At 53.3% G+C, this 27,634-nt stretch overlaps 1 protein-coding gene across 1 annotated transcript; it reads left to right on the top strand.

Annotated features, from left to right (window-relative positions):
- On the top strand, positions 218-27,239 carry LAPTM5 (lysosomal protein transmembrane 5). Its single transcript, XM_005676747.3, has 8 exons — positions 218-393; positions 16,802-16,895; positions 17,752-17,828; positions 19,459-19,593; positions 20,295-20,417; positions 21,566-21,661; positions 24,501-24,593; positions 25,844-27,239. Exons 1-8 carry the CDS (start codon positions 307-309, stop codon positions 25,931-25,933), a joined length of 795 nt encoding a protein of 264 aa, XP_005676804.1. The 5' UTR covers positions 218-306; the 3' UTR covers positions 25,934-27,239.

Genomic DNA, 27,634 nt, shown 5'->3' with positions numbered 1-27,634 from the left:
GGTGAGCATCCTGTCAGCGGGGTTTTGTGAGTGCAGCTGCTTAAACCCCAGCCCTGAGCCCTGGCAAACAGCAGGCAGCGGAGATGTAAGGGAAGGCCCGAGTGGCAGCGGCCCCCTGCTGTCCTACCCGAGGCAGGCCAGGGCCCTTCCCCTGCCGCCCCGCCCCAGCTGTGACGCCCACACCCCTGCCTGTCTGAGGGGCAGGAAGGAAGTGAGGAGGGCAGCCGGCAGCTTCCCCTTTTCTGCCCCTGCTCCAGGCTCCTAGTTCCTTCCCCATCAGTGCCTCGGAGGAGGGGAGGCAACATCATGGCCCCCCGCGCGGCCGCCATCCGCCAGACCTGCTGCTGCTTCAACGTGCGCATTGCTACCACCGCCCTGGCCATCTACCATGTGGTGAGTGTGCTGGAGGCCCGGGCACTGTGTGTGCGTGAGACGGAGGGAGGAGCCCCACCCCCCATCTACTGAACCCCCTTGAATGGGAGGATCGTGGCTCACCACCTCTTCGGAGAACCCCGGTCCGTCCTTTCCATGCTCCGGGCCTTGGGGTCCCTCTCTGTCCAAAGTGCCTGCCGGGGGTGAGGTTTGGGGGCAGGTGGAGCTCTGCGGCAGTGGCAGGAGTGGAAGGAGGGGGTCCTTGTTCTAAGCGAATATAGCTCCCATTCCCTCTGAGGCTCAGTTTCTGTCTCTGTGAAATGGGACCTTCAGCTCCACAAGCCCATTCAGGGTCAAACAGCTCCAGATGTGAAAGTGCTTTGGAAACCCGGAATCTCAGGAGGAACGTGAGCCAAGAGTGTTGTCAGGAAATGGGGTCAGGTCACAGGCACAGCTGTGCCGACTCTCCCTGGGGCCTGGGCCACTGGAAGGGATGGGAAGTGGGAATCTCCCTTTTGTGCTTCCAGAGGGGACAGAGGGGCCTGAGTCCTCTTGGTTTGGCTTGCATATGAGCAGGGTGACTGGCCTGGACCTGGAGACTTGGGCCAGTTGAGGAGGAACGGGCCCCCAGTACCCCTTTGGAGGCTGGTGCGCACAGCTGGATGTTGAGTCTTGTCTCTTATAAAGTCAGAGTGACTGACTCTGGGCAAGTCATAGCCCCCGGGGGCCAGAGGCTCTCCCTCTGTCTAGGTGGCTGAAGGTTGGGGTTCTCTTTTCGGGCCCTGTCCAGACCCATCCCCCGAGCCCACAGCTCTGAGACACACGCAGCTCACCAGACCCAGCTCACCCTCCCTCCCAGGGTGACTCAGGGCCTGTGGTTAACAGTTCTTTTATGAGCCTGGAAGGGCTTCCTTAAAATTAGCCTAAATCCGGCAATGCTGTGGCGGGCTGCTATAAACTGTTCAGACCTGGTTGCATCTGCTTCCTGTCGCAGGCAGAGCCGGCAGGGCTGTGGCCAGAGCCCAACCTTCAGAGCGCTGGTGCCCCTCAGGGTTCAGCACAGTCTCTGGATCCGGACTCTGGTGTGCCAGTCCTGGCCTCATCACTTCCTAGCTGTGCAGCCTTGGGCCACTTACTTAACCTCTATGAATGTCTGTTTCATCTAAAAAAAAAAAATGAGCTTGAGAATAATAATACCTCTCTAATGCAGTTGTTGAGAGGATCAAGGGTATAAATATCTACAAGGCACGTAGTGGGAACTATTACCTGACAGGTTCAGTTCAGTTCAGTCGCTCAGTCGTGTCCGACTCTTTGCGACCTCATGAATCGCAGCACGCCAGGCCTCCCTGTCCATCTCCAACTCCCGGAGTTCACTCAGACTCACGTCCATCGAGTCGGTGATGCCATCCAGCCATCTCATCCTCAGTCGTCCCCTTCTCCTCCCGCCCCCAATCCCTCCCAGCATCAGAGTCTTTTCCAATGAGTCAACTCTTCGCATGAGGTGGCCAAAGTACTGGAGCTTCAGCTTTAACATCATTCCTTCCAAAGAAATCCCAGGGCTGATCTCCTTCAGAATGGACTGGTTGGGTCTCCTTGCAGTCCAAGGGACTCTCAAGAGTCTTCTCCAACACCACAGTTCAAACGCATCAATTCGTAGTTGAAGTTATTATTAGCAGGGCCTCAGACACAGAGCCTGAGGCCGGCACACCCATAAGCCAAGTGGTCAGATCCCCAGAACACTGGTTTTGGGCGGAGCTCAGAGGTTGCTCTGCCAGGCTCCTGCCAATGTGAGAGTGATTCTGAGAGAAGTGAAAGGCTCTTGACTGTCCCCAGACCAAATCCTTAGGGCCTCTTCAAGCTCTGAGATTGTATAATGTTCTTGGAAACACAGTGTCCTAAGCAGGGATGTCCCCGTGGGAAGCAGGCCCCTGGGTCTCTACCCTTGCTCTGCTGCTAACCAGCCATGCAACCTTGGACAGGCTGCTTGCTTGGCCTCAGTTTTTCCTTTACAAGATGATGGATGAGGGGTGTGGACTGGCTCAATCGCCGATGCATCCAGGGCCAGGCAGCTCCTGTAAGTGAGCACCCTGGGGCACGCGGCCCTTGCTGTGACCTGGGAAGACTGTTCTGCGTCTGTTCCGGCAGCTGCTCTCCGTTTCCGCCGATTGTTGCTATGTGGGCCCCAGCAGCCGCTCTTGTGACATTTGGAGAAACAGGAAACACGGGTTTTTATGTCACAACTTCTGCTGTCTCCATGTTGGTGACTGATTTGAGGAAAAAAAAGAAATCCCTGGGCAGGCCAAGTCAAATCTACTTGCAGGCTGCAGGGCCCAGAGTCTGCCTCGCAAACCCCTGACTTTGTGACTTGAGGTTTCCTTCTGCTCATGCCATCCGAGATCCTCACCTGTACACAGTGATATGACATCAGCCTCTGCCCACAGAGCTGGAGAAAGTGTGCACGGGTGATCAGGAAGCCTTCTTGGAGGAGTGCCACTGGCAGACGTGTAGTTTGGTTATGGGGAGGGTGGATCTGGGATGGATAGGTGTGCAAAGCTGTGGAGGCTGAGGACTGTGGCTTGTGCTTGGGACCCTGCACAGACCAGCTGGAGGCTTTAGGTTGGGGAGTAGGAGTGGGAGGGGGTTGGATTGATAAGCTAGAGGTTGGGCCTTCACGAGAGGGCACTATTGATATTTGGGGCTGGTGCATTCTTTGTTGTGGAGAGTGAACAGTATACTGTCAGATGTTTAGCAGCATCCCCTGGCCTTTATTTACAAGATACTAATAACTCCCCACCAGCTGTGATGACCCAAAATATCTCCAGACACTCTGAATGTATCCTGGGCATGAAATCACGCCCAGCTGAGAACCACCATCTTTCATGTGGGTCATGGGGAGCCATGGGATGTCCTAGAGCAGAAGGCAGGAGAACGGAAGAAAAGTCTGGAAGCTGGCTTGAGCAGTCTTCTCTGGGCTGGGATGCTTGATTGACTCCAGTGGAGGATGGTCCTCCTGCCCTCTCTGTGAGAGGTCTTGCTCCTTCCCAGAAAGGGCAGGGCTTTCTCTGTGGCCTGGCAGTCACGTAGCAGGTGTACTGTCAGGGGCTTGAACATCTGGATAGAAAAGTAGAAGCTGCCCTCCAGATGTATTGATCACCTAGACTGGTGTCATCTGGAGCCATTCGTGGGTGACAGCCCTGCACACGGAGAGCTATTCGTGGACTGGGCCCCTCTAGGGAGGGTTAAATCGGGCTCTTGGCATCCTGAGACAGTGCCACCGTTTATTGAGTCATTGGGGCGTTATTACTGCAGGACCTCCACGTCCAACGGCCGGAGGACCTTCTTCCCCATTTCCCTGGGTTTGTGCAGAGGATTCCCTGGGTCACAAATGATTTTTGACCCAATGCGGCACCCCTAGAGGAGTCAGAGAACTTTCGTAAATTGGTCTCTTTGGTTCTGGTTTATCTGGCAGCCCAAAGCATGTCTGTCCCAAGTTAATGGCAGGAGATAAGGACCCCAGAAGACCCTTTTGCCCAGAAATATCTCCCTCCCAAGGTGCCTGGAGTTCCCTTAGAAATTCACTGTCTGATAAAAAGCTTTCACCTACGGTGACTGCAGCCCCGTAGGGAGAGGACTCACCGAAAAAAGCCCAGGAGGAAATGAGGCTGGTGTTGGCCTTGGCTTGTCTCTGGGTTACAGGTTGTGAAAGCTCTGTTTTTTTTTTTTTTCCCCCTACTTTTCTGTATTCTCAGTATTTGCTACAATGAGCATGTATTACATTTTAAAAATAAATATTTTATTTTAGAACAGTTTTGGATTTATAGGAGAACTGTGAACAGAGTTCCTGTATACCCGCTTTCTGGGCTCCCCGATTGACAGCATCTTATATTAACATGACGCATTTGTCACAGTTGATGAGTCAGTACTGATATACTATTATTAGCCGCCAGCCAATACTTTACTCAGATTTCTTCAGCTTTCCCCTAAGATCCTTTTTCTCTTCCAGGACCCCACGTTGTATATAGTCATCACACCTCCTTAGGTTTCCCTTGGCTGTGATAGTCTTTCCAGCCCATACTTTACCCAGATTTCTTCAGCTTTCCCCTAAGATCTTTTTTCTCTTCTAGGACCCCACGTTGTATACAGTCACCACACCTCCTTAGGTTTCCCTTGGCTGTGATCGTTTTCCAGGTTTTCCTCATTTTTGATGACCTTGACAGTGTTGAGGAATATTAGTCACGCATTTTGTCAGATACTCATCACATGGAACTTGTCTGGTGGTTTTCTCCTGGTTAGACTTGGACAACGTGTTTGGGAAGGAGATCACAGAGGTGAAGTGACCTTCTCTGCACTGCACATTGAGGATATATGCTTGCACGTGTCTTACCGCTGTTGATGTTGACCTTGGTCACCTGGCTGAGGTCCTGTCTGTTGTGTTTCTCCACTGTAAAGAGACTGCTTCTCCACCAGTATTCTGCTTGACCTACAGGTCTGCTGGCAGCAGGCTCCATGTCTGAGGCACTGCTATTGAAGCACTCAATCTCTATTACTTGAAGGACCCTCTTGTCAATGTGGATCCGCTCCCAACATGTCTTTCTTTTCCGTGCCCTGCCCCAGGCCAGCACACGCGCCTGACTCCTTCATGGCCTCTGTCCTCTAGGGGTTCCAACCTACCAAGGAAAATTTGTGATAATGGTGCTGAAGGATAACAGTGCTGGCTCAGATGGGGGCACAGACGAGCTGCATTAGCTCAGGCCTGGTGTAGAAGCTATGGGTTTCTCTGGTTGCTCAGTGGTAAAAAAATTCTGCCTGCAAGGCAGGAGACACAGGAGACATGAGTTTGATCCCTGAGTCACACAGGAGACATGGGTTTGATCCCTGAGTCAGGAAAATCCCCCAGAGGAGGAAATGGCAACCCACTCCAGTATTCTTGCCTGGAAAATCCTTTGGATAGAAGAGCCTGGTGGGCTACAGTCCATGGAGTTGAAGTAAGAGTTGGACTCCACTGAGCATGCACCAGGTGGAGGCTGGGGATTCAGGAAGGGCTTTGGGGAGGAGGCCTGCGTGCTAAGCAAGAGCAGGACTTTGCTTGAGAACACAGAGGAAAAAAAGGGCATGCTGGTCGAGGGGGCAGCAGGTGACACTTTGGAAGTACTGAGAAGCTCACGGAGCTGGGATGGAGGGAGCGATGTTTATGAGGTGTGGTAGGGGAGGTTGCTGAGGTCAGCAGGGGTAAGACTGAAACAGATCTCCGGCTTCTTTCATGGATCTCTGCTTGCCCTAGTTCTCTCATTTTGTAGAGGAGTGAACAGGCTCCAGAGGGTCCCTGACTTGCTCCAGGTCACACAGGGAGGTGGCGGAGGGGCTTGCTCCAGACCTCGGCTACCAGCACACAGGTGTGTGGGATGAGCCCGTGGGTGCACAGATGAACTCCTTACCTGGTCCATGGCCCGGGGGTGGTCCGTCTGTCTGAGAGGCCCTTCTCTCACCCAGCGTTCGTTTCTTCTTCATGGTCCAGCTCATGGGAAGCTTCCTCCTCCAGGAAGTCCTCTCGTTTGTCCTCCTGAGAACTGTAGTGCCTCCTCTCTCTCTGCTCCACTTTGGGGCCTGAAAAGATTGTGGACTTGTCTCCACCACTCACTGACAATGTGACTGAGCAGGCAGTTGCCTTTGCTGTCTGGGCCTCAGCTTCCTATCTGTTAAATGGGGCCAGTGGTCCCTGTCTCAAGGGTAATGGTTTTGAAATATTGAGCAGATGTGGCCCTACGAGAGACGGCGGCTGGCAGGCAAGAGCCCAGTGTGGGCTGTGGGATGTGACCAGAGGCCACTCCCCTTTCTAGAGCTCATCTGTTTAGAGTCTAAAAATAGGTCCTAACAGTTAGGTCCATCTGTTAAAACCTCTGCCTTCACACCCAGTGGCCCCATGCGGGGCAGAAAGAACTTGCTCTGTATGCTGCCTGAATGGTGGGGGAGGCCAGCGGGCGTAGGGTGGGAATCATGGCCCCTCTCCAGAGCCCTGGCCAAAGCGCCCTGGTGGGAACTCAGTTGTGCTCCCCATCTCCAGGGTGCACACCCTGCCTTCTAGCTTCTAAAATGTCAGAGGCCTTCAAGGGCCCCCCTGGACCAACTGGGCCCAGTGTGGGGTGGCAGACAGGGCCTTCTGGGGAGCAAAGTTAGCTCCCCAGTTGGCTCTTCTTGCTACCCCAGGCCTGGTGGGCTGAGTGATGGTGGCCAGTCATCTGTGTGAGGTGGGCCTGGAGGGCCAGACCCCAGACTGAGCCTCGTCCCATCCCCACTTCCTGGTTCTCAAGCCCAAGGAAAGAGAAAGAAAGAGCTTCTGGGAATGGAAGGTGGTGAATGGTGGTTCCATCCATTGAGGGTCACCTTGGCTGGAGGGACCCACTGTTGTCAGAGAGCCATACCAGCCCCGGGGAGGGTTCTCCCTGGTATAGGGGCTGGGGCCTCACTCAGACCTGGCCCTATGGCTGGAGGGCAGGGCCTGGGTGGGCCAAGGTTCTCAGTCAGCACCCTAGTCCAGAGCCCCGCCTCACCACCCCCAACCGGAAGGGAGGCTTTTATTTTGAGCCCAGGGCAGTGGCTCAGAACCAGGACTTCTATCTGAGGCCTGCATTGGTCTCCCAGGGGACCCCACACCACCAGGGGCACAGAGCCTTTAATGAGGCAGGAAGCTGAGCAGGGAGCTTGCACAGCGGAGGTGCTGGCTCCCCGCCTTGCAGACCTCAGCCCTGCTGCAGGCCCAGTGGGTCCCTCTCCTTCTCCGAGCTTCAGTTTTCTCCCCTGTCAACTGGGGGCCAATAACCATGACCGGCATCGTCAGAGACTCAAAGGGGACCAAGTGGGAGACCCAGCGAGTGCCCCACAAATGGAAGCTACCCCTGGAGAAGAAATTTGACAAAAGAGGAAACTGAGGCTTGCACAGGCCAAGGGACTTTGCAGCCCGGGGTAGATCCAGAACAAGAGCCCAAGAGTCCTGCTCGAGGCCCAGGCTTCCCTGCTACTGCTCCAGACCGTGGCGGGGGAAGGGCAGGCTTCTTGGTAGCCATGGAGTTGGATTCAACAGTAGTATCCGGGGAGCATTGTTCTTAGAAACACAGAGCCCATGTGCAAAGATGCAGTCTCTATTTCACCTGTAAAAGGAGAGGGAATTGATCTCTCCTAAATGCTCCAGTCATAGTAACACTTATTATCACAGTGGGGGCGTTTGCCCTGAAGGTAAATAAGGAATTGATGCTTTGTGGGGATAGTTTGGGGGTGTTCAGAAAGTGAAGGAGGATGGGAGCGTGGACTCAGCTTGGAGGTTCATTCTGAGCCCCCAAATGGGTGCCCATAAAGGATGCCCACCCCCCCATCCTCTAAGAATAGCAGAGACCCCCTGGGATTCACTGGGTCAGAAAGCTCACCTTCAGTGCCTCTTCCTTCAGGGGAAGGCTTGCCCTCCTGTCTTCTTTCACAGGGGCAGGTCTGAAAGGTCAAAGGGCAGAGTGCAGAGGACAGGCCTTGCTGGGCCTTCACACTTGAAGCACAGGCATGGGACGGGGCTCAGAGGTTGATACACTGGTTTTCCCGGACGTGGGCCCAGAGCGAGCTGTTCCCATGCTGGCACTTTCCACTTTCCACTGCGGGGTAATGAACCATGGGGCGTGCAATCCCAACCATGTTCTCTGCCAGCTCCCGACCTGTGCGTGAGCTATTCCTTTTTTCCCTGGAGTGTTCTTTCTCCCTTTTCTGCCAACCTCACAGTCACATCCCTGCAAAACCACATGTCCCCGTAGCATCTCCTGCATCCCTCCACCAGCCCAGCCACCCAGCAGCTGCTGCCATTTTCTGGGGGCCTCCTGTGTGCCGGGCATGTGCTGAGCCCAAGTCGCAGTTCCCCAAGAGAAGCTTCTTGCAGTTTCCTAAACACACCTCATCCTTTTCTGCTTTTGCTGTTCCGTCTGCCTGGAAGACCCTTCCCACTGCCCTTTGGGGGAAATCTTTAATTCTCACCACCTCTCAGAAGCCTTCCTGGAGCCCCGACTCCTAGACCCTGAGTTCTCAGCGTTTCCCCCTATCTCAGGGTGGCTCCCACCTCCCCCTGTGGGGGTCCTGGGGGTCCTGTGGTCTGGCCTGGAGGCCTGAAGGCCAGGGTTGGCCCTGCCTGATTCATCTTCATCATCTCCAGGGCCTGACATGGAGTAAGTGAAAGTGAAAGTGAAGTCGCTCAGTCGTGTCCGACTCTTTGCCACCCCATGGACTGTGGCCTATCAGGTTGCTCCAACCATGGGCTTCTCCAGGCAAGAATACTGGAGTGGGTTGCCATTTCCTTCTCCAGGAGATCTTTCCAACCCAGGGATTGAACCCCGGTCTCCCGCACTGTAGGCAGATGTTTTACCGTCTGAGCCACCAATAGAGGGAACTGACATGGAGTAGGTGGCTGCCAGTCTCAATTGTATTTTACTTTTGCAAACCTTTTATTGATGCATAATTTCTATAAGTGCGTGTCTTGATGACCTTTCTCAGGGAGCAACATCCAGGTAACCTCCACACTGAGAAACAGGACGGGACCAGCCCCCAAGGGCCTCTGGTGGGGCTCGTCACTATGCAGCCCTCACTGACTTCTTTCAACCCTTGTAGTTCTAGAAGCACCTGGGGATGAGTTTACACATCACGGGCGCTTCTTTTCTCTCAACACTGTGTTTGTGACCTTTTTCTGCATGACTGTGTATCTACTTTGCTTCCCCCTTGCTGTTTACTATTTCATTGCATGAATATATCAGAGTATGTTTGCCTCTTGTAGGGAGGGGGAAGACACTGGGGTTGTTTCCAGCATGGGGCCCTTACAATGGCCACGGGGACCTGTGGCTTGGTGTCTGCCCTAGGCACAGTCACTTGATCTTTCTGAAGATCAAGTCTTTGGTAGCAGACGTCTGTCAACCTCATCTGCTCTGCACAGCAGCCCTGCTAGTGGGTGGGGCCTTCTCTCTGTTTTACAGATGAGGAAACCAGGAAACCGGGCGCAGAGGAGTCGAGGGGCCAGGTGGGGTGAAGGAGGGGCAGTTAATAGGAGGAGGGGGCGGGGATGGGAGGGAGGCTGGTGCAGCTGGGCTCCCAGGGAAGTGAGGGGGCCTGGCTGGGGCAGCTGCTGAGCTGTGGTTCTGGGAAGGCGCCCTGTGATGGTATCTAGGCCGGCTGGGGAGGTGTCTGGGGAGATAGCGCTGGCAGAGGCGGGAGGGGGAATGGCCCCCACTCAGTTGCCCCTGATAAGCTGCGACAGGAAGTGTGGGGTGGGGTTGGGGGAGGGAAGCTTCCTCCCTACGCTGATGCATCTCATTCTTTTCTCCCATCCTCTGGCCAGACAGCCCCAGGGGGTCCCCCCTCCCACCCCCAGGGAAAACAGGGTAGGTGGGTGAGGTGGAGGGGAGTGAGCTTCAGGGAGGGGCGATGAGGATGATGATGGGAAGGAGAAAGATAACAATAATGACAGCCTGAACATGCAGGAGTCCGTGAGCTCCTTGGCCCCCAGAGATGGAGGACCCGGGGTCAGGTTGGAGCAGCCCTGGAAGGCTGGAAGAACTGTGCGCTTGGGACCGGTTTCCCATCGGGCGAACCGCTTCATCTCTGTTGGCGAGGGCGGAGGACAAGCCGGGGCCTGACTCCTTGTGCAACCTGGGCTGAGGCACCCACAGGCCCGTTCTCCTCGGCTGGAAGCGGGTCAGCAGTTCTGACCTCACAGACCTGTGAGGAGGAGTCAGTGGAGTTAACAGACAGGAAACGGCCCAGGCACCGGCTGTCACACAGCAGATGCTCACTGAGTGTTAGATCGCTCTGTCAGTTTTACCCCCGGAAGCTCAGAGGATAGGTCTCTGCCTGCACGCTTGTGAAAGGGTGGGTCCTAAGCCCCCTCAGGAGGTCTGAGAAGCGGGGGCCCCCATTCTTGACTGGGAAATGGTGCTTGATCCCCAGAGTCAGGGGATCTGGCATCATCAGCACCATCGCTGTGATCTTCGTCACCACCATCATCACGTCATGCTGTCAGGAGTGCCGTGGACATCAGCAGCAACAGCATGGCCTGGCAGTCTTTGCAGTTATTAATCACAATTCCCAGCAGGCCTGTGGCTCCCTCCATCACCACCAGCCTGCCACCTCCACCGTCGCCTCTATCATCACTGCCCATAAGATCATAAGCCAGCCGCAGGGCAGCCAGTCCCCGCCTCCCAGCTCCCGCACGATTGTCAAGCCCACCCGACCCCGTGTCTACTCCACTCAGCTGCGGCATCACCGCCGTTATGGCCCCGGCCATGTTCAATGGTGCTCCCATACCCCTGCCCTCCTGGCCACCTCCTCTCCTCCTACAACGGTAGGTTAAGGGAGTTAGAGAAGGCGAGGTTCGGAAAAAGGAGATGGGCACTGTACAGAAACAGATCACCTTTAATGAGGCTAGAAGGGGCAGCAGTCAGATTAGCGAGCTGCTGCACTTACCCAAGCAAAGGGTTAAGTGTATATAGGCATGTATGTGGAAAGCTACTGTCTTAACGGGGCCTGTTCTTCTCTAGGGTTGTTCAGAGTAGTTCTCTCTTAAACGGCGATGGGCCAGAGGCTGGGAGATCAGCCAGAGGCTGGACTGGCTGGGAGCTGGGGGTAATCAACCTTAATGTCCATTTTTTTTCTTCCTGCGAGAGAGTTCTTTGTTTTGCATAGAATGTTGGGGAGGACCTGGAGGGGAGTTTTAACTCCAGGCTGTTTTGAGCTGTGTACCTTTCCTTCAGCTGCCCTTTTATTTTAGCTCAGGCTGTTGGTTTGCTCCTCAGAACCGCCAGGAAAACAAGTAGAAATTCTCCTGGCCTCCTGGCCACTTCCCCCATCACACGGCTTAGGGAAGTTGTGTGTTTGTTTTTGAGAAAGAAGAGCTGGGGTGGGGATGAAAGTGGGAACTGAAACCAGGGAGAAGGCGAGGGAAGAGGTGAGAAAGAGGAATGGAGAGAGAAGGCGGCAGCGGGCGGCTGAGCGTGGTCAGAACTCACGCGGCCACAGAGCCCGCGCCTGAGTGCGGTGTCCGGAGGACTCAAGCTGATTCTGACTCTGCAGTCTGTTTGCTGTGTGGCCTTGGGCTGGCCACTGCATCCCCTTGGGCTCCACGTGCCCATGGGTGACATCCCCTCTCTCAGGGAAGAGTCATTCCTGCCCCCGAGTTTCCCTGGATCTGTCCTGCCGCGCTCCAGGTCTCTTCCGGGAATGCTTTTCTCTCCTCTCTGCTGGAAAACTACTTCTCCTTCAAAGCCATGAGCAAGCTTTTTCCTGGTTGTGAAACCTTCCCGGGGCCTTCCAGACAGCTATGATCAGTCCCTCGTCAGGGACTCTCAGCCTCCTGCATGTCCCATGATGTGGCTCTGAATACTCTGGTCACCTGTTGGGTTCCCCTGGGGACTGTGGCACCTGCAGGCCAGGGTCAGTGACTTTTCCAGACAGGGCTGGGAGGTGGTGGGTGCTCAGAGAGTGTTTATTGGATGAACAAACAAGGGAGCAGGTGTATACCTGCCCAACAGTGTGTACTGATGGGGCACTTGCTGTATGCCAGGCTCAGGGCTGGAGGGCCATTTGACCGATAGCAGCCCTGCCAGGCCAGTCCAGTTATTATCCCATTTCCCAGAGGAGGGGACTGAGGATCAGAGAGGTTAGGAGCTTGCTCAAGGGCACAGAGCCGGGGTTGGGGCAGGGTCACTTGAGTCCAGCACCCTGGCTCTTAGCTGTGACTGACCAAAGATGCTGCGAGGGGAGAACAACAGGTGGGCAAGTGAATGCCGTGTGCCTGGGCACTGCGGGAGGAGAGGAGCCCCATTCCTGTCCCAGGAGGGCATGAATCACGGCCCAGGCGGGTGCTCAGACTCAGGGAGAGGACAGCTCTGCTCTGGTGGGAGGAGGGAGATGAGGGGAAAGGGAGGGCCAGGTGGCCTGGGTAGTCTGGACTCTTGGGGTTTCCTGGCCTCTCCCAGCTTATGCTATAGGTAAGTCAGGTACTTTCTGGAACTATAAACAGCTCTTGGTTGAGGACTTGGGTGGAGCAGTGAGGACTTTCTGATGAGTGGGGTACGTTCCGGGGTGGGAGATGCTGGGCAGCCTGGGTGTGACATGCCATGGGTGGCAGGAGTTCAGTCATTCCCGTGAGAATGCGGGTGACTCTCTTCATTGACTGGAGGGGATAAACTGAGATCAGGGAGGAGCCAGGACTTGGCCAGTGTTATCTAGCCGTCAGACAGTGGGAGAGGCCTCTTCTACCCCAGCTGTTGTCCCTTGAGCTGTGGGCATGGGGTCAGTGGCTGGGGAGGGTGGGTGGATGGTTGGTGAGACCAGGGCTGGGCCCCAAGTCAACCACTCAGCCTGGAGTGGAGCCTGGACTCTGGGAGCCCAGGCAACAGGGTTCATATACCAGCCAGGCCACGTGACTCAGGGCACGTGAATTTTCGTCTCTGAGTCTCCATTCCTCATCTCTAACACGGGGAAGATGTTGGCTTTCTTGCAGGGTTTTGGGAGATGGTGGTGCAAGCCTGTGGATACAGGTCTGAGCACAGAGTAGGTGCTCAGGGAATGTTAGTTCCTCTCCACTTCATCTCCTACAGAACTGAGGTGCCTATCTTCCTCCTGGATCAGGGACTGGTGTCTTCCATTGATGGTCAGAGGCCAGCCGAGGGTCTGAGTCGGACTGAGGTTGCTCTGGGGTTGGTTCCCGCCTCTGTGAGCCTCCAGGTTCTTATCTGGCAAATGGGGACAGGGTTATCACTCTCCTACAGGATGATTGGGTGAGAAGGTGAAACTGGGTAAAGGAGGAGCTTGGTTTTAAGCACAGGTGGTTTTTTACAAAAGTGGAAATGCTTCTAGTGTCTGCTGCTGCTTCTAACACAAGCTGTGGGAGGTGGAGGAGGCGGCAGAGGGAAGGGGAGGAGGGGCCCTGCTGACTCTGCTGGGCTCTCACATGGGAGCGGAGGAGGGCAGACCTCAGGCAGAGCCAGGAGGTGGGGAGATGCTGGGAGGACACTGGACGGGGGAAGAGAATCAGATTCAGCGCCCATTGGCCTGGGGTCCTACAAATGATCAGCTGATAGGCCTTGGACAAGTTACCAGACCTCTTTGAGCCTCACTTTTCCCATCTGTGAAATGGAGGTGGGAGCATTACGACCAGTCCCTTTGCTGGATTTGGGAGGATCACAGGGATGGTGTGAGTGGTGAACCAGGCATGGAATCAGGCTGTATAAATGTCTCCCCTCTTCGCTTTCCTTCCTGGGATCCCAGGATATTCAAGAGGGGGTGGTTGAAGAGGGGTAGTTAGGACGCTAGTGGCAGGATTGCTGACGTGGCAGCAGGGCTGTGGGAGAGTGTTAGGGCCAGAATTGAGAATCTTGGGAATGGTTTGTGGGTTGGCACCGGTTTCCAAAGTGGGGTGATACCCAAGGTAACCGCTGGGGCCTCAGAATGACAATATTAAAATTTCTAAAATTTTCAATCATGTTCTTTATTCATTTCTGGGTATGTTGTGTGTAGGTTTTATGATGTTCACTCTAAACCAGGATGGCGGCACATGGGTATAATTTGGAAATCAAGCAACAGAGAATAGTGTGTGCAAAGGGTTTTATTGACACGGGTACATGGTCAGAGTATCTGAGCCCTCTGGAGTCAGGAAAAGCAAGGCCCCGAGTTGACTTGGGATTGGGGTGTGTGGGAAGGCATCAGGACAGCCCTGGGACACTGGGACTCCAGGCTCCTCTTTGTCCCCAACTTGCTGTGTGTCCTTGGTCCAGCCACCTAACCTCTCTGAGCTTAGAAAATGAGCAGAGGGAGTTTACAAAAGAAGTGGACAGACTCTTTCTAGCAGCTAGATGTCGAGACTGTCTGATTCTGAGTTTCATCCTAGACTCAGACAATCCTGGACTCTTGGGACTTCAAAGGGCTTCCTGTTATCACGGCTGATAGATACTCATGCGTTTCTAAGCCCGGCTGTGGCGAGTCATCTGTGCTCTGCTCGCACATCCCAGGGAACCCCAGAGCTTACCATCTTTCAGGGTGCTCTGTTCTGTCCTCAACTGAGCCGTCACTTGCCTCCCTTTCTCTTTCCCTTGTTACAGGGGAAACTGGGGTAAGAGGGGCTGGAACTCCAGTCTTCAGGAGGTGAGGAAGCAGCCTTTCTCTCTCCGAGCTGCTTCCTGTGGGTATCAGCCACAGCCCCCACCACATCTGCCTTCTGCTGTGAGGTGCTTTCCACCCTTCTGGTGAAACAAAGCCTTTTTCACCAGGTAGAGGGGGCCCATGTCAACTCACACCAGCCAAAAGCAGCTTATACTTGCTGAGCACCCACTGCAGGGCTTGAAGCTCAGTGCTTTGCAAATACAGTCCAGTTTACTTCCCATTAAATCCAGTGCTTGCCAGTTTCCAGGTGAGGGAGTTCGGGGAGGTAAAGTGACTTGCTCAAGGTCACACAATGACCTGGATTTGTATCCATCTCTGCCTGACTCTGGAGCCCAGCTCCTCAGCAGTCTTCTTTGCTGTCCCTTTCTGGCCCCCTGAACAGGATGTAATATGGCACGAAGACAAATTGAAACCTATGTCTGCGCTAAAAAAAAACAACAAACCCATCACAAGTCAGCCAGGGGGAAACAGATGGTGAGTGTCTAGTTGTTTGTCAGCTGAGCATCAGTTACTAGTGCAGGGCCACCTAGAAAGCCCATGCAAACTCAGGCCGTATTAATAGAGGTAGGCCATCCACTGCAAGGGAGGAGACAGTCTTTTTCACAGTGTGGTCAGATGGCACTGGAGAAGTGTGTGTGTATGATGGGGAGAAGGCTTGCTGTAAGGACGTGAACTCAATGAAGATTAAGTTCGCTGTGGTTGGAAGCATTCAAGTAGAGGCTGCATGGTGCAGGATCCCTGCCTTAGAAGATGGAGGGCAGGGATAAGGTGACCTCTAAGGGCCTTTGAAACTGCAGCTTTGTGGCTGAGCCACAGCTCTTGCCAGGACCACGGCAATGCTCATGTCCATCAGGTTTGCCCCTTCTCTGTCATGCTTAGCAAGGGTCCCCTGAGGAAATAGGGTTTATCCGTTCATCCATCCATCCATCTGTTCATTCATCTATAGCAGCTAGAGCAGTGAGCGAGAGAGACACAGTCCTTTCCTCAGTTCAGTTCAGTCGCTCAGTCGGGTCCAAGTCTGCGTCCCCATGGACTGCAGCACGCCAGGCCTCCCTGTCCATCAACAACTCCTGGAGCTGACTCAAACTCATGTCCATCGAGGCGGTGATGCCATCCAACCATCTCATCCTCTGTTATCCCCTTTTCCTCCTGCCTTCAATTTTTCCCAGCGTCAGGATCTTTTCCAATGAGTCAGCTCTTCCCATCAGGTGGCCAAAGTATTGGAGTTTCAGCTTCAGCATCAGTCCTTCCAATGAATATTCAGTACTGATTTCCTTTAGGATGGACTGGTTGGATCTCCTTGCAGTCCAGGGGACTTTCAAGAGTCTTCTCCAACACCACAGTTCAAAAGCATCAATTCTTCGGTGCTCAGCTTTCTTCACAGTCCAACTCTCACATCCATACATGACCATTGGAAAAACCATAGCTTTGACTAAATGGACTTTTGTTGGCAAAGTAATGTCTCTGCTTTTTAATATGCTGTCTAGACTGGTCATAACTTTTTTTCCAAGGAGCAAGCGTCTTTTATAATCCAGAGAGAATAATAACAACAACAATAATAGCACAGACTGTACTTATTATTTGTCAGGTACTTTAAATGAATCATGCCATCTGGCCCCACTACAACCTTATGATACGAATATTAGTATTATCTCCATTTGCATATGAGGGTTGAAAAGCCAGGAGGACTGGGATTCATAGATCAGAGACTCCCCGGTCTGAGTTGATGATTCCAAGAACTTGAATTTCTGTCATGCTCAGATGCTGTGACTAAGATCCCGTGATGTCCAGAGCCTGTCATTATAAAAGAGGGTACACGGCAGGGGCCCAGTCCCTGGTGAGAGCCCTCCATTTCCCCCACTTCCTCAAGCCTGACCTTCAGTAGCCACAGTTACCGCTTTGCTAAGAACTGGGTGTGGTTCTAAGCGCTGTCCTGCGATGCTCTCCTTTAGTCCCTGCATTAGCCTCCTTAGGTAGCTATCAGGATTATCCTTATTTTACAGATGGGGAAACCGAGGCACAGAGAGGTCAAATAATTTGCCCAAGCTCACACACCTAGGAAGGAGAAGGAGGGTTAAGAGCTTGAGCTGTCTCTCTGTCTAGGCCACACTGTATCCAGGATGCCCCACTGCCCGGCATTCCACCTCCTCCAGGACCTCTCCTTACAGGCCCTGACTGCACACTGTTGGGGTGGAAGCGGTTGGTGGTGGGACTGTGCGGACCCCGACTCACTGATGCTCTGTTCTGCCCCCAGATCATGAGTGTGTTGCTGTTCATTGAGCACTCAGTGGAGGTGGCCCACGGCAAGTCCTCCTGCAAGTTCTCGAAGACGGGCTACCTCAGGATCGGTAGGTCCAGGGGAAGCCAAAGGGTGGGGAGGGGTGGGGGAGGGGTGCCAGCCAGGGGAAGGGCAGCTGGAGTTGAGGCCCTGCCACTCGTCCTTTCTGACGTCTGCAAGTGGAGAAATTCCCACGTGTCCATATGAAGTCTCCAGGTGTGAGAGCAAACAGGAGGGTGCTAGGTGGCTCAGACAGTAAAGAATCTGCCTATGGTGTGGGAGACCCGGGTTCGATCCCTGGGTCGGGAAGATCCCCTGGAGAAAGGGAATGGCAACCCACCCCAGTATTCTTGCCTGGAGAATCCCATGGACAGAGGAGACTGGTGGGCTACAGTCCATGGGGTTGCAAAGAGTCGGCCATGACTGAGCGACTGACCCGCTTTGCAACCCTAACCAGCCTTTCTAGGCTGGGCCAGTGGCAGTGGCAGCAGGACTCTCCCCTGCTTAGCCCAGACAGGCGCCCATCACTCTGCTCCTCACCGTGGGCTCCAGCCCCCTCTCTGGTCTCACCTCTCATCACCTTCTGCTCCCACCACACTACCCTCCCCCTGCTGCAGCCACCACACCAAGCTGGGCCCTGTCTCGGGGTCCCTGCCTGGCCTCCTGGCCCACGGGCCACCTCCTTAGAGGCCTTCCCAGGGCCCTGCCACCCTGCTCCCTTTCTTACACTGTCTTTGTTACCTGAAATGTTCTGTTTGCAACTTGGTAGCCTCTCAAGACTGAGAACTGCAGGAGGGCGGGGCCTGGGCTTTCTTGCTCACTGGCATAGTGCCCACACCAGAGGTTCCCAGAGTGTGGCACTTGGAACCTGGAATGCCTCCCTAGGGGGCACTTCTGGGCCCCTCACCTCTCTCTTTGCCTTTCAGCCGAACTGGTCTCCAGCTTCCTGCTTATCACCATGCTCTTCATCATCAGCTTGAGCCTGCTGGTTGGCGTGGTCAAGGTGAGGGCCTGATTGGGGAGGGGCAGGGGAGTTGGGACCTGGGGGGTGGGCATGGAACCCTCGCTGCCCTCCTGCCCTCTCCTATTCACACCAGCTACGTCGGCAGCCCTGGATGCTGAGAGGTGGGAGGCAGGTATTTGGCGGAGATCCAACTTGCACCCTGAGATCTTCAAACTTAGCTTTTGGAAACCTCCCGCCTTTTTCCATGCCAGACCCCTCGGGCTGGAGGCGCTGGTTTCCTATGAAAATCTGTCCTCCACAGGCAGGGGTGTGCTCAGCCAGATGTGGCCGCCACTCATCACTGACACTTAGGCTGAACTAGCTGCCAAACCACATCCTTTTGAATTGCAGATGGTGGCAAGGAATTTGGTAGAGAGAAAAGGAAGGGGCATTTTGAGGCCTAGGTAGAGGGGAGGAAAGCAGTGGATTCTGTAATCAGTGAGAGGAGCCCAAGCAGAGGGGAAGGTGCAGCTGCGTCTAGCTCAGTGCCACCCAGCTAGCGGATGAGAGAGACGGGCTGTGGCTCAGCCTCCTGCAAAGAGGAACCTGTCTGTCTCTTGGCACGCCCAGGAGTGGGCAGGAAGCCAGGGCCCAGGTCACACAGTCATGGGAGTGGGCCCCGGAAAGAATCCTTCCTGGGCAGACAGTGGGCCGGGCATCCCAGGGCCAGCAGGGTGGGGTGGTGATTTGGTGCTGGTTTGGAACGTCTCCACCTTGCTCCAAACACCACTGTTCACTCCCTAGCTAAGATCACTCTCTCAGAAGCCCTGCATCTCAGGGAGGGTTTTCACCCTGGTTCCTGGGGGGTCGTGCAGAGACACAAATGGTCCAGCTAAGAAAATGGATCCGATCGTCCCTGAAGCCTCTGAGCTTTAGCCTGGGCTGATTCGGCTGCCTCCTGAGCAATTTTGGATAACCACATGAGAAACCACGAAACCACCTTTTCTCTGATTTTGTCCCTAGCTGTGGGTTCCTATGAATTAATACTCGTCACAGTGGTCACTTGCTTTCAGTTGAAGGAGAGGGATGTCAGCCTCAACCTCCCAGGCCCTCTCACTGTGACTGAACATCCTGGGAGGCATGCTACCCAGAGGTCAGATCCATTGTTAAAACAGCACGAGCTTTCTTTTTCCCACCTTCAGGCCTTAGCTCCTGCCAGCCCTGTTGCCTCCAATGACCACCCCTTCCCTCCCTGCTTCTTTCCAGCTCTAGTCCCAGTGACTCCACCTCTAGGAAGTCTTCTCAGGTTCCTTTTCATCTGTCAAATGGACACAAAGTCTTTCCTTCTTGGGTTCTTAAGAGCGAGTTGAGGCAGACCTGGGTCCTAGAGCCCCAAGCACTTATGTCTGTAGATGAGGACCGCTCCTGGTATTCCTGCTGTCTCCCAGGACACCGAGACTGCTTACCCTCAGGGCCTGGGTCTTGCCTTCTCCCCATGCCTAGACCCTCACTCAGAGGAAGGCATGTGGATCCCCATGGGGTGACCTCAGCCGAGCTGCACAGATGATTTAAGAGAGCATCAGGTTCTCAGGGAGGGAAGGGAGCTTCAGGCCATGGGGTGCTGGAGACCCTCAGGCTGCACAAAACAGCTTGTGCAAGGGACCCCAACCATGCTGGACTTGCCTTTCAGAACCGGGAGAAGTACCTGCTGCCCTTCCTATCTCTGCAAATCATGGACTTCCTCCTGTGCCTGCTCACCCTGCTGGGCTCTTACATCGAACTGCCTGCCTACCTCAAGTTTGCCTCCCGGAGCAGCAGGCGGGTGGTAAGTACGTCCTGTGTCCCTGTCCCATGCCTCCCAGCCTCTAGCAGGGGAGACAGAGGAGCTTAGGCTGGTAAGGGTGGGAGCCCACAAGGCCCCTTTCTAGTTGGTGAGGTTGAGCAAGTCCCTGAGCCCCTTCAAATCACCCTGCATTTCTCCCTGTAAAATGTGTCTGAGATCATGTCTCAGCCATACGCCGAAGTATTAATTGGGGAATGCATGCACAGGGTGCGGGTCATGTGGTAAGCATGGAACAAAGGTGAATTTACACCATAGGAAAGGGGACGCCCCATTTCTGCCCCTAGCTCCTGCTTTGTCCCTCAACCACGGTGAAGAAAGGAAGGGAAAGATGGTGAGCATCTTTGGCGGGGATGCCCATGACACCTGGTGCCAATCACTGACTCAGCTTCGCAGAGTTGCTTTCACACTTGTCCTGACTGTGGCCTTTGAGGAGACTGACAAGCTATACTGCAGATGACCCCGGGCTGGGAGTCAGGACACCCTGGTCCTTGTCCTGGGTCTGCACCAGCCCATGGTGGCAATGTCTGAGGAACGAGCTTCCGTTTCTTTCTGGGCACCATGGACCAGAGAGGTGTTGATGTTTCTGGCTGGCAGTCTCTCAAACTGAGGGTCCACTGTGTGCCCCATGGCACCCAGGCTTTTGGGTTGGGGCTGACTTGCTGGTCTGTCTTCTTCCCCCAAAGAACCCCTCCAAGGTCCCACTGATGACCCTGCAGCTGCTGGACTTCTGCCTGAGCATCCTGACCCTCTGCAGCTCCTACATGGAGGTGCCCACCTATCTCAACTTCAAGTCCATGAACCACATGGTGAGTCTGAGCTGAGGGCTCGCTGCCATCACTGATGGTGTGGCCTTGAGCAAGTTGCTTCCCCTCTCTGTGCCTCAGTGCTTAGGCTGGGTTCTCTGAAAGTGGAGCTGGGTGGGGAGATTCTTGTGCGAGTGATTTCCTGAAGGAGAGTTCTCAGGAAGAAATCTGGAAGAAGCCAGGGAAGCAGGTTGGACAAAAGGAAGAAGTCAGGCAGATATTGGCTTTAGGAATAGCCCTGCGGGATCCAGAGGGCGCCCCGCAGTGTGAACTGCTGTGCAGAGATGGTGAGAGTTTCTCATTGCTCTCTAACAAATGATCCGCAAACCTAGTGACTTAAAACAATAAGCAACTGATATCTGAGTAGTTTCTGAGGATCGGGAATTTGGGAGTGGCTTAGCTGGGTTGTTCAGATTCAGGGTCTCCCTTGAGGTTGCCTCGAGGGCATGTGACTGTGGCCGCCGAGGGCTTTTCTAAATCTGGAGGATGCCCTCCCAGGCTGGCTTACTGGCATGGCTGTGGGCTCTTTGCCTTGGTTTCCAACTATGTGAGCCTTTGAGACGGCTGCTTGAGCATCCTCATGTCATGGCTGCCAGCTTGCCCCCAGTGAGCAGCCGAGTGAGAGCAAGGAGGAAACAGCCATGGGGACTCCCAGGTCACACTTACCTCTGGCACATCCTATTGTCTGTGAGAAGTGAGTCTCTTAAGTCTAGCTCACACTCGAGGGCGGAGTGTCAAAGGATGTGTGCACATATTTGCATATTTGCACAATTTGCATATTGTCCCCCCAGAGCAGGACCTTCCATCAACCAGTCCTGCTGTAAGCTGCCCCTAGGGGAGGGGACATGTCCCCCAGGTGTTTCAGGATTAGGTGGATCTGTCAGCCAAGACTATCCTCCGGAGAAGGACATGATGGGGACAACAGGGGGGGGGGGCGGGGTACCAGCCAGATAAGGGTCATCTGGATGAGCATCAGCTGCATTTGCCTATCTGGGTTTGCTCCCCTGCCAGATAGGGCTAGCACCGGCCTCCCAGGGCCCTTGCAAGGGTCATCTGAGATCATGCGTTCCTATGTGTGTGGAGAGCTGGCTTTTATTCCTTTAGAGTTCCCTAGGGCAGAGGCACTGAAATGGCCCCCGAATCTGTTACAGAATTACCTCCCCAGCCAGGACGGTATGACTCATAACCAGTTCATCAAGGTGATGATCATTTTCTCCATTGCCTTCATCACTGTCCTCATCCTGAAGGTGAGTGGCCCCCGCCCCACGGCTCAGGGAGGGGTGATGGGGTTGTGCTGCTCCAGCGCCTCCTGTTAGGAGGCAGGGAAGCACGTCTGCCCCGTCTGTCTGGCCTGCTGTGGGCTCCAAACTCCAGCGCTCCCCACACCAGCTCCTCTGACCCCACATGGGATCCTCAGGGACCCCCGGTTTAGAGCAAGTGGGCTGTGAAGACCCAGCTGTGTTTGTCAGGGACTTAGTGTGTGACTCAGACAAACCCTGATTTAGGGGAAAGAGGAGCTATTCTGTCCGGAATTAGATTCAGAAAGACCTGGCTTTGAATCCCAGCTTTCCCCTCTGTAGCTATACGGTTGGTTTTCAAGCCAGTTCTCTCTGGGTCTTGGATCTCACCTGTGAAATGTACATCCTGTGTCTTGCGTTGCCCATGTCAACAGTTTTATGTGATTCAGGCACCAAAATGTAGACAGGTCCTGAGGTCATATTATTAGAGGTTTGGTGATGAGAAAGACTTTTAATTTCATGACTGCAGCCATGAAATTAAAAGATGCTTACTCCTTGGAAGAAAAGTTATGACCAACCTAGATAGCATATTCAAAAGCAGAGACAATACTTTGCCGACTAAGGTCCGTCTAGTCAAGGCTATAGTTTTTCCAGTAGTCATGAATGGATGTGAGAGTTGGACTGTGAAGAAGGCTGAGCGCTGAAGAATTGATGATTTTGAACTGTGGTGTTGGAGAAGACTCTTGAGAGTCCCTTGGACTGCAAGGAGATCCAACCAGTCCATTCTGAAGGAGATCAGCCCTGGGATTTCTTTGGAAGGAATGATGCTAAAGCTGAAACTCCAGTACTTTGGCCACCTCATGTGAAGAGTTGACTCATTGGAAAAGACTCTGATGCTGGGAGGGATTGGGGGCAGGAGGAGAAGGGGATGACCGAGGATGAGATGGCTGGATGGCATCACTGACTTGATGGACGTGAGTCTGAGTGAACTCCAGGAGTTGGTGATGGACAGGGAGGCCTGGCGTGCTGCGATTCATGTCGCAAAGAACCGGACACGACTGAGCGACTGAACTGAACTGATGAGAAAGAGGAAGGAAATTGGTTTTATTTTTCTCAGGAGCAGTCAGGCCCAGAGGACAGAGTTCCAGTTCTTAGAGATATGGTAACAGACAGGAGTGTGTTAATTGTATTAGTCTCTAAAAACATATTGATTGATACATCTCTGGTCAATGACGGGGTTCCCTGGTGGCTCAGTGGTAAAGAACCTGCCTGCAATGGTCAGTAACATTTGAGCAACGAAAGATATGTTAATACGTCTCCGGTCAATAATGTGTTAATAGCAGCACAACAGGAAGGTGAAGGGGCAAGAAAACTCTGCCGTCTTAGGGAGTCAGTGAAACTGGGGCAGTTCAGCTTGAGAAAGAAATGACTCAAGGGGGATGTGATCACTGTCTCCAAGTACCCGAAGGACTCTCATGGGGATTCTAGAGGCCACAGTGGGGACCTGTGGCCGGAAGCCACAGGGAGGCTGATGTCGATTCAAGAGAAGGAAGGGCTTTTAAAAGCCTTCTTTTCTGATTGTGAAAGTAACATATGATCGCTGTAGAAATTTAGAAACTACCGATGAGCAGAGGGAAGATGATCAGCCCACAATCCACCGCCTCTCAGAGAGTAGCACCTCGGATATTTGGGTGCATTTCTGCCCCCCCCCTTTTTTTTATGGGTGGTGTTACCAGACATCACTGCCTCCTTTCATCTGAGGCCCTGAGCAGTCTCTGCTCTCACTTAATGCCAAACTGGAAACAGCTTCACTCCTTTTAACCCTTCCTTGAAGGACTGAGCTATCACAAGTGCATTAGTCATGCTCAGTGAGAATATTTCTGAAGGCTGGCGGGGACCCAAGTAGGGGTTCACATCATACACGCTGCTAGAGAAAAGCTGTCCAAACAGAACTCCATCCCCTCAGCCCTCTCCTATTATTTTCATCCAGTGGGAGTGGGGGGGTCTGTTCTCTGTTAATATGGAGACGTATTAACACATCTTAGGTCTGCCCAACTCTGCCTCAGTGACCACCCTCCACCTGCTTGCTTTGCCCTGGCCCTTCATACTTTATTTTTTCATGGCTCATCTTATTTATTTCTTCTCCCTCTAAGTCTCCATCATAGGACTCCATGAGGCAGGGGACATCCCAGACACCAGGACCCGCTCTTCTTCCTTAGAAGGCAGTTTAGGGGCAGAGAGAGCCTTACTGGCTCTTGTTCCTTGAATGCACCCTGGGGACTTCACTCCCCACCCTGGAAAATGTATCCCCAATTCTTACATCAATTGCTAAGAGAAAACTATTGCTCATGTCATCTGACAGATATATACATCTGTACATATAATTTTTATGTGTCGATAAACATAAAACACTACTGTGTACAGTTTGGTAATTTGCTTTAAAAAAATCAACATATCATAAGCGATTTTGTAGAAAACTTTTTTGGCTGTTAGCTTTGTCTCAAGAGGGGTGGTGCCACCTTAAGAGGTGGTGAGTTTCCTGTCCCTGGAGTGAAGAATCAGGATCTGCAGAAGTGTTGCCAGAGTGGCTGGAGGGTAGCCCAGAAGCCTCCAGAAACCTCCTCCCTGTGCTGAGTCTGTGGGGCAGTGAAGAGGGAAGCACCTTGGATAGCTGAGATTGGCAAGTGAGGCCCCCTCCAGCCAGAAGAGGCGTCTGAGCAGCAGCAGTTGAATGTGGCTTTGGGGATGAACTGGGGCTCCACAGGAAGCACCTAGCGTCTGTCCCAGGCCTGCCGGGGTGGTGAGAAGGGGATCACGAAGCATAGCCTGACTTGGGCCTTTTTTCCAGGTCTACATGTTCAAGTGTGTGTGGAGATGCTACAGACTGATGAAGTGCACGAACTCGGCTGAGGAGAGGAGTGGCTCCAAGATGCTACAGAAGGTGAGCCTGCTGGGCAGCCAGGCCCCAGGTCTGCCACCCACTGTATCACTGAGGCCAGGTCTCTCTGCCTTGCTTGGTCTCAGTCTCTCCACTGGTAAGACGAGAGCTGGACCAGAAGAAGTGTGCAGATCCCTTTCCACTCGGATTGTCTAGGATTCAATTCATTCATTCACGCACTAAACATTTTCTGCCTCTTACTCTTTCTTGGCCTCACATCCAACCCTTGGGATGTAGAGAAAATTAAGATGCCACCCTGTTCTGGAGGAGAGCATAGTCCAGAGTGAACCTAGACGTGGAGATTCAGTGATAACTTGCAGAGAAGCACAGGGGTAATGGGAGCACAGAGGAGGCACCTAGCCTCATCTGGGGTTTCAGGAAAGGCTTCCTGGAGGAGGTGGCATTTGACCAAATCTTAGACTGTCAGTTGGTACAGCTTAGCTGAGAAAGGGGAAGGGATCTTCCAGGAAGAAGGGTGAAGTGCACTAAGAAGCAGCTGATTGGAGAAATGATGCAAAATTGCAGCTGGTTTAAGTTATTGGAGGCTCACTTTCCTCATCTGTAAAATGGGGATTGTATTGGTTAAGACTTTTTTTGGGTTGCTTGTGTCAGAAACCCAACTCAATCTTACTTATGTTAAAAAAAATAGGGAATTTATTAGCTTATAGAACTTGAAAGTCCAGTGTAGGTCTGGTTCAGGTACAGCTGAGACCTGATGTCCAGTGATGATTTCATTTTTAGACATCCCTATCTGCATGGTGACAAAATAGCTGCCAATAGCCCTAGACTGACATCCCACCCTCTGAGTAACCCCAACAAAAAGAAAGACATTCCAGGAGCATGTCTGGTTGGGCCAGCCTGGGTTACAAGCCTATCCCCAAACCAATGATGGATTGCCAGGGAGGATGAAATTCTACTTTGAGTGACCACTGCAGGTCTCATATCCACTCCCTTAGGTCAGAAGGATGATCAGTTCTGAAAGCACATGGACTGAGAATGTTTTCCCAGGGAAAACGGTAGACTGTTCTCAGAACAAGGGGGCTAGGTGCTGAACAGGCAGAAACAAGTCTGTCTGCACCTGTCTTGTTCATGTAATACCTAGCACACAGTTAGTACCTAAAGCATGCTAGCCGTCATCCTCATCATCATTTTCATCATCTTGTCAGAGGTGGGGGTTGGAGCCCCTTGACCCCGGGGTGGGATCGTGGTCCCAACTGGTCAATTCTCAGGCCTCGTCTCTCTGTCTCTCCCAGGTGGTCCTGCCATCTTATGAGGAAGCCGTGTCTCTGCCATACAAGGTTCCGGAGGGGGGCCCAGCACCACCCCCGTACTCAGAGGTGTGAGGCTCGCCAGGCCCCAGCCCTGGTGCTGGGAGGGGCGGAGCTGCCTCGCAATCCGCTTCTTTGCTTTGGTGGCCCCCGTGGCCTGGGTGAACCACCTGGCTGACTTCAGGACTGTCCGCTTGTGTCCCCCTCGCTGGCCTGCTTTTCCTGCGGGGCCTGGGAGATGCTCACAATGGGTCAACCCTTTTAGGCTGGATGATTCCTTGGGTCTCGAAAATTCAGTCCAACAGCCCTTGGCTTCTTTCGATCAGCTCTGACATTGGTCTACACGACTGCTCTTTCTAAAGTCAGTGAGTTTGGTTATGTAACTCTCAACTTGACCAGTTTTACTAAAGGGCTGAAGAATCAAAAACAAGCTTGTCAGTTCAGTGAAAATAATGTGGTCAAACAACAAATTCCATTGCACTGATTTGTAAATAGTTGTCAATTCACAGAGCAGTTCAGTCAAGTAATCATCAGTTGGTCCTCCCCACCAAATACATCTGTCCAATTTCTTCCAATAGTTGCTTAAACAATGATTAAGTCAGCCAACCCTCAGTTAATTTAGTGACGACATTCAATAATAAAAAAACCCTCAAATTAGCCCCCAAACCATTCAGTTCAATCTAGCCCAATAACCCAACTGCCTGATGTGGTCAATTCAGTCCTTGTGAGTCCTGAATAATTGTTCATTCAAATGAAAATGCAGTCAGGCATTTGCCAAAATGGGAAGTAGCAGTTGTTTTAATCATCAAACAGCCCCTACAGACACACAATAGGTTTGCTAAAGAGTTGTCATCCTCAACAACCAGTCACTCACGGCCAGTGTGGTCACATAGCCATGGGTCCTGGGAAACGGGCGTCCTCAGCCGCGGTCATCTCTAGGAATGCACTATCAGCCCATCCTGCAGCCTGTCCACCGCCAGTTAGCTGTAGGCCACCCAGCTCTGCCTGACACTTGGGTCAAGCAGAAATTCAGCCCTGAAATCAGGCAAATGCATTTATTGGACTAAATCCAAAGGTTAGTTCAGTCAAAACAGGCAAACCCTTTGTGGGCACAGACCCAGCCCTGGGGGCTTATGTTGGTGGGGCCATAGGGAAGGCTTCGGTACCTGTACCACCTCTTCTGTCTGCCCCTGGGGGCCAGGATTTCTGAGGGCACAGATCCAAAGGTGGAGAGAAGGCCACAGAAGCAGGTTCTCTGGGGTCTGTAAGGGGGGTACAGAGGGAGAGGGCTGTGCAAGGGGCTCCCCACCAACACCCCTTGTGCCACTGCTTTGTGTGATGGGAAAGAAGTTTTAATAAAGCAGCAACACGCTTCTCTTTGGCTCATGTGGTTCCTAAAATATGGTGTGTGGCCAGGGGTGGAAAGTCAGCCTTCATCACTCCAACACACACACACACACACACACACACACACACACACACACACACACAAACTGTTCTTTCAGTCCAGAAACTCACAGGGCCAATGTCCAGGTAGGGAGTGTCATGACCTGGCACTGTTTCTGATCACCAATCATGGACCCTGTAAACACCCTCAGGTTTCCCAGACACGGTATGAACTGCACTCACCTGGACAGCACCCGCCTGGAGCCAGGTCCCATGCTGGGCACTGGGGTGACCACAGTGGATCTGAGTAGCCTCCAGTTACCCTTCAGTCTGGGTAAGAGGAGGCAGAAGCATAAATGATTGTAAATAGCCTGTAATGATTATAAAACC

This window comes from Capra hircus, chromosome 2 (genome assembly GCF_001704415.2).
Source record: "Capra hircus breed San Clemente chromosome 2, ASM170441v1, whole genome shotgun sequence".
Taxonomy (NCBI): Eukaryota; Metazoa; Chordata; class Mammalia; order Artiodactyla; family Bovidae; genus Capra; species Capra hircus.
Note: the sequence above shows the minus strand (reverse complement) of the source record. Positions and strands in the feature narration are given on the sequence as shown.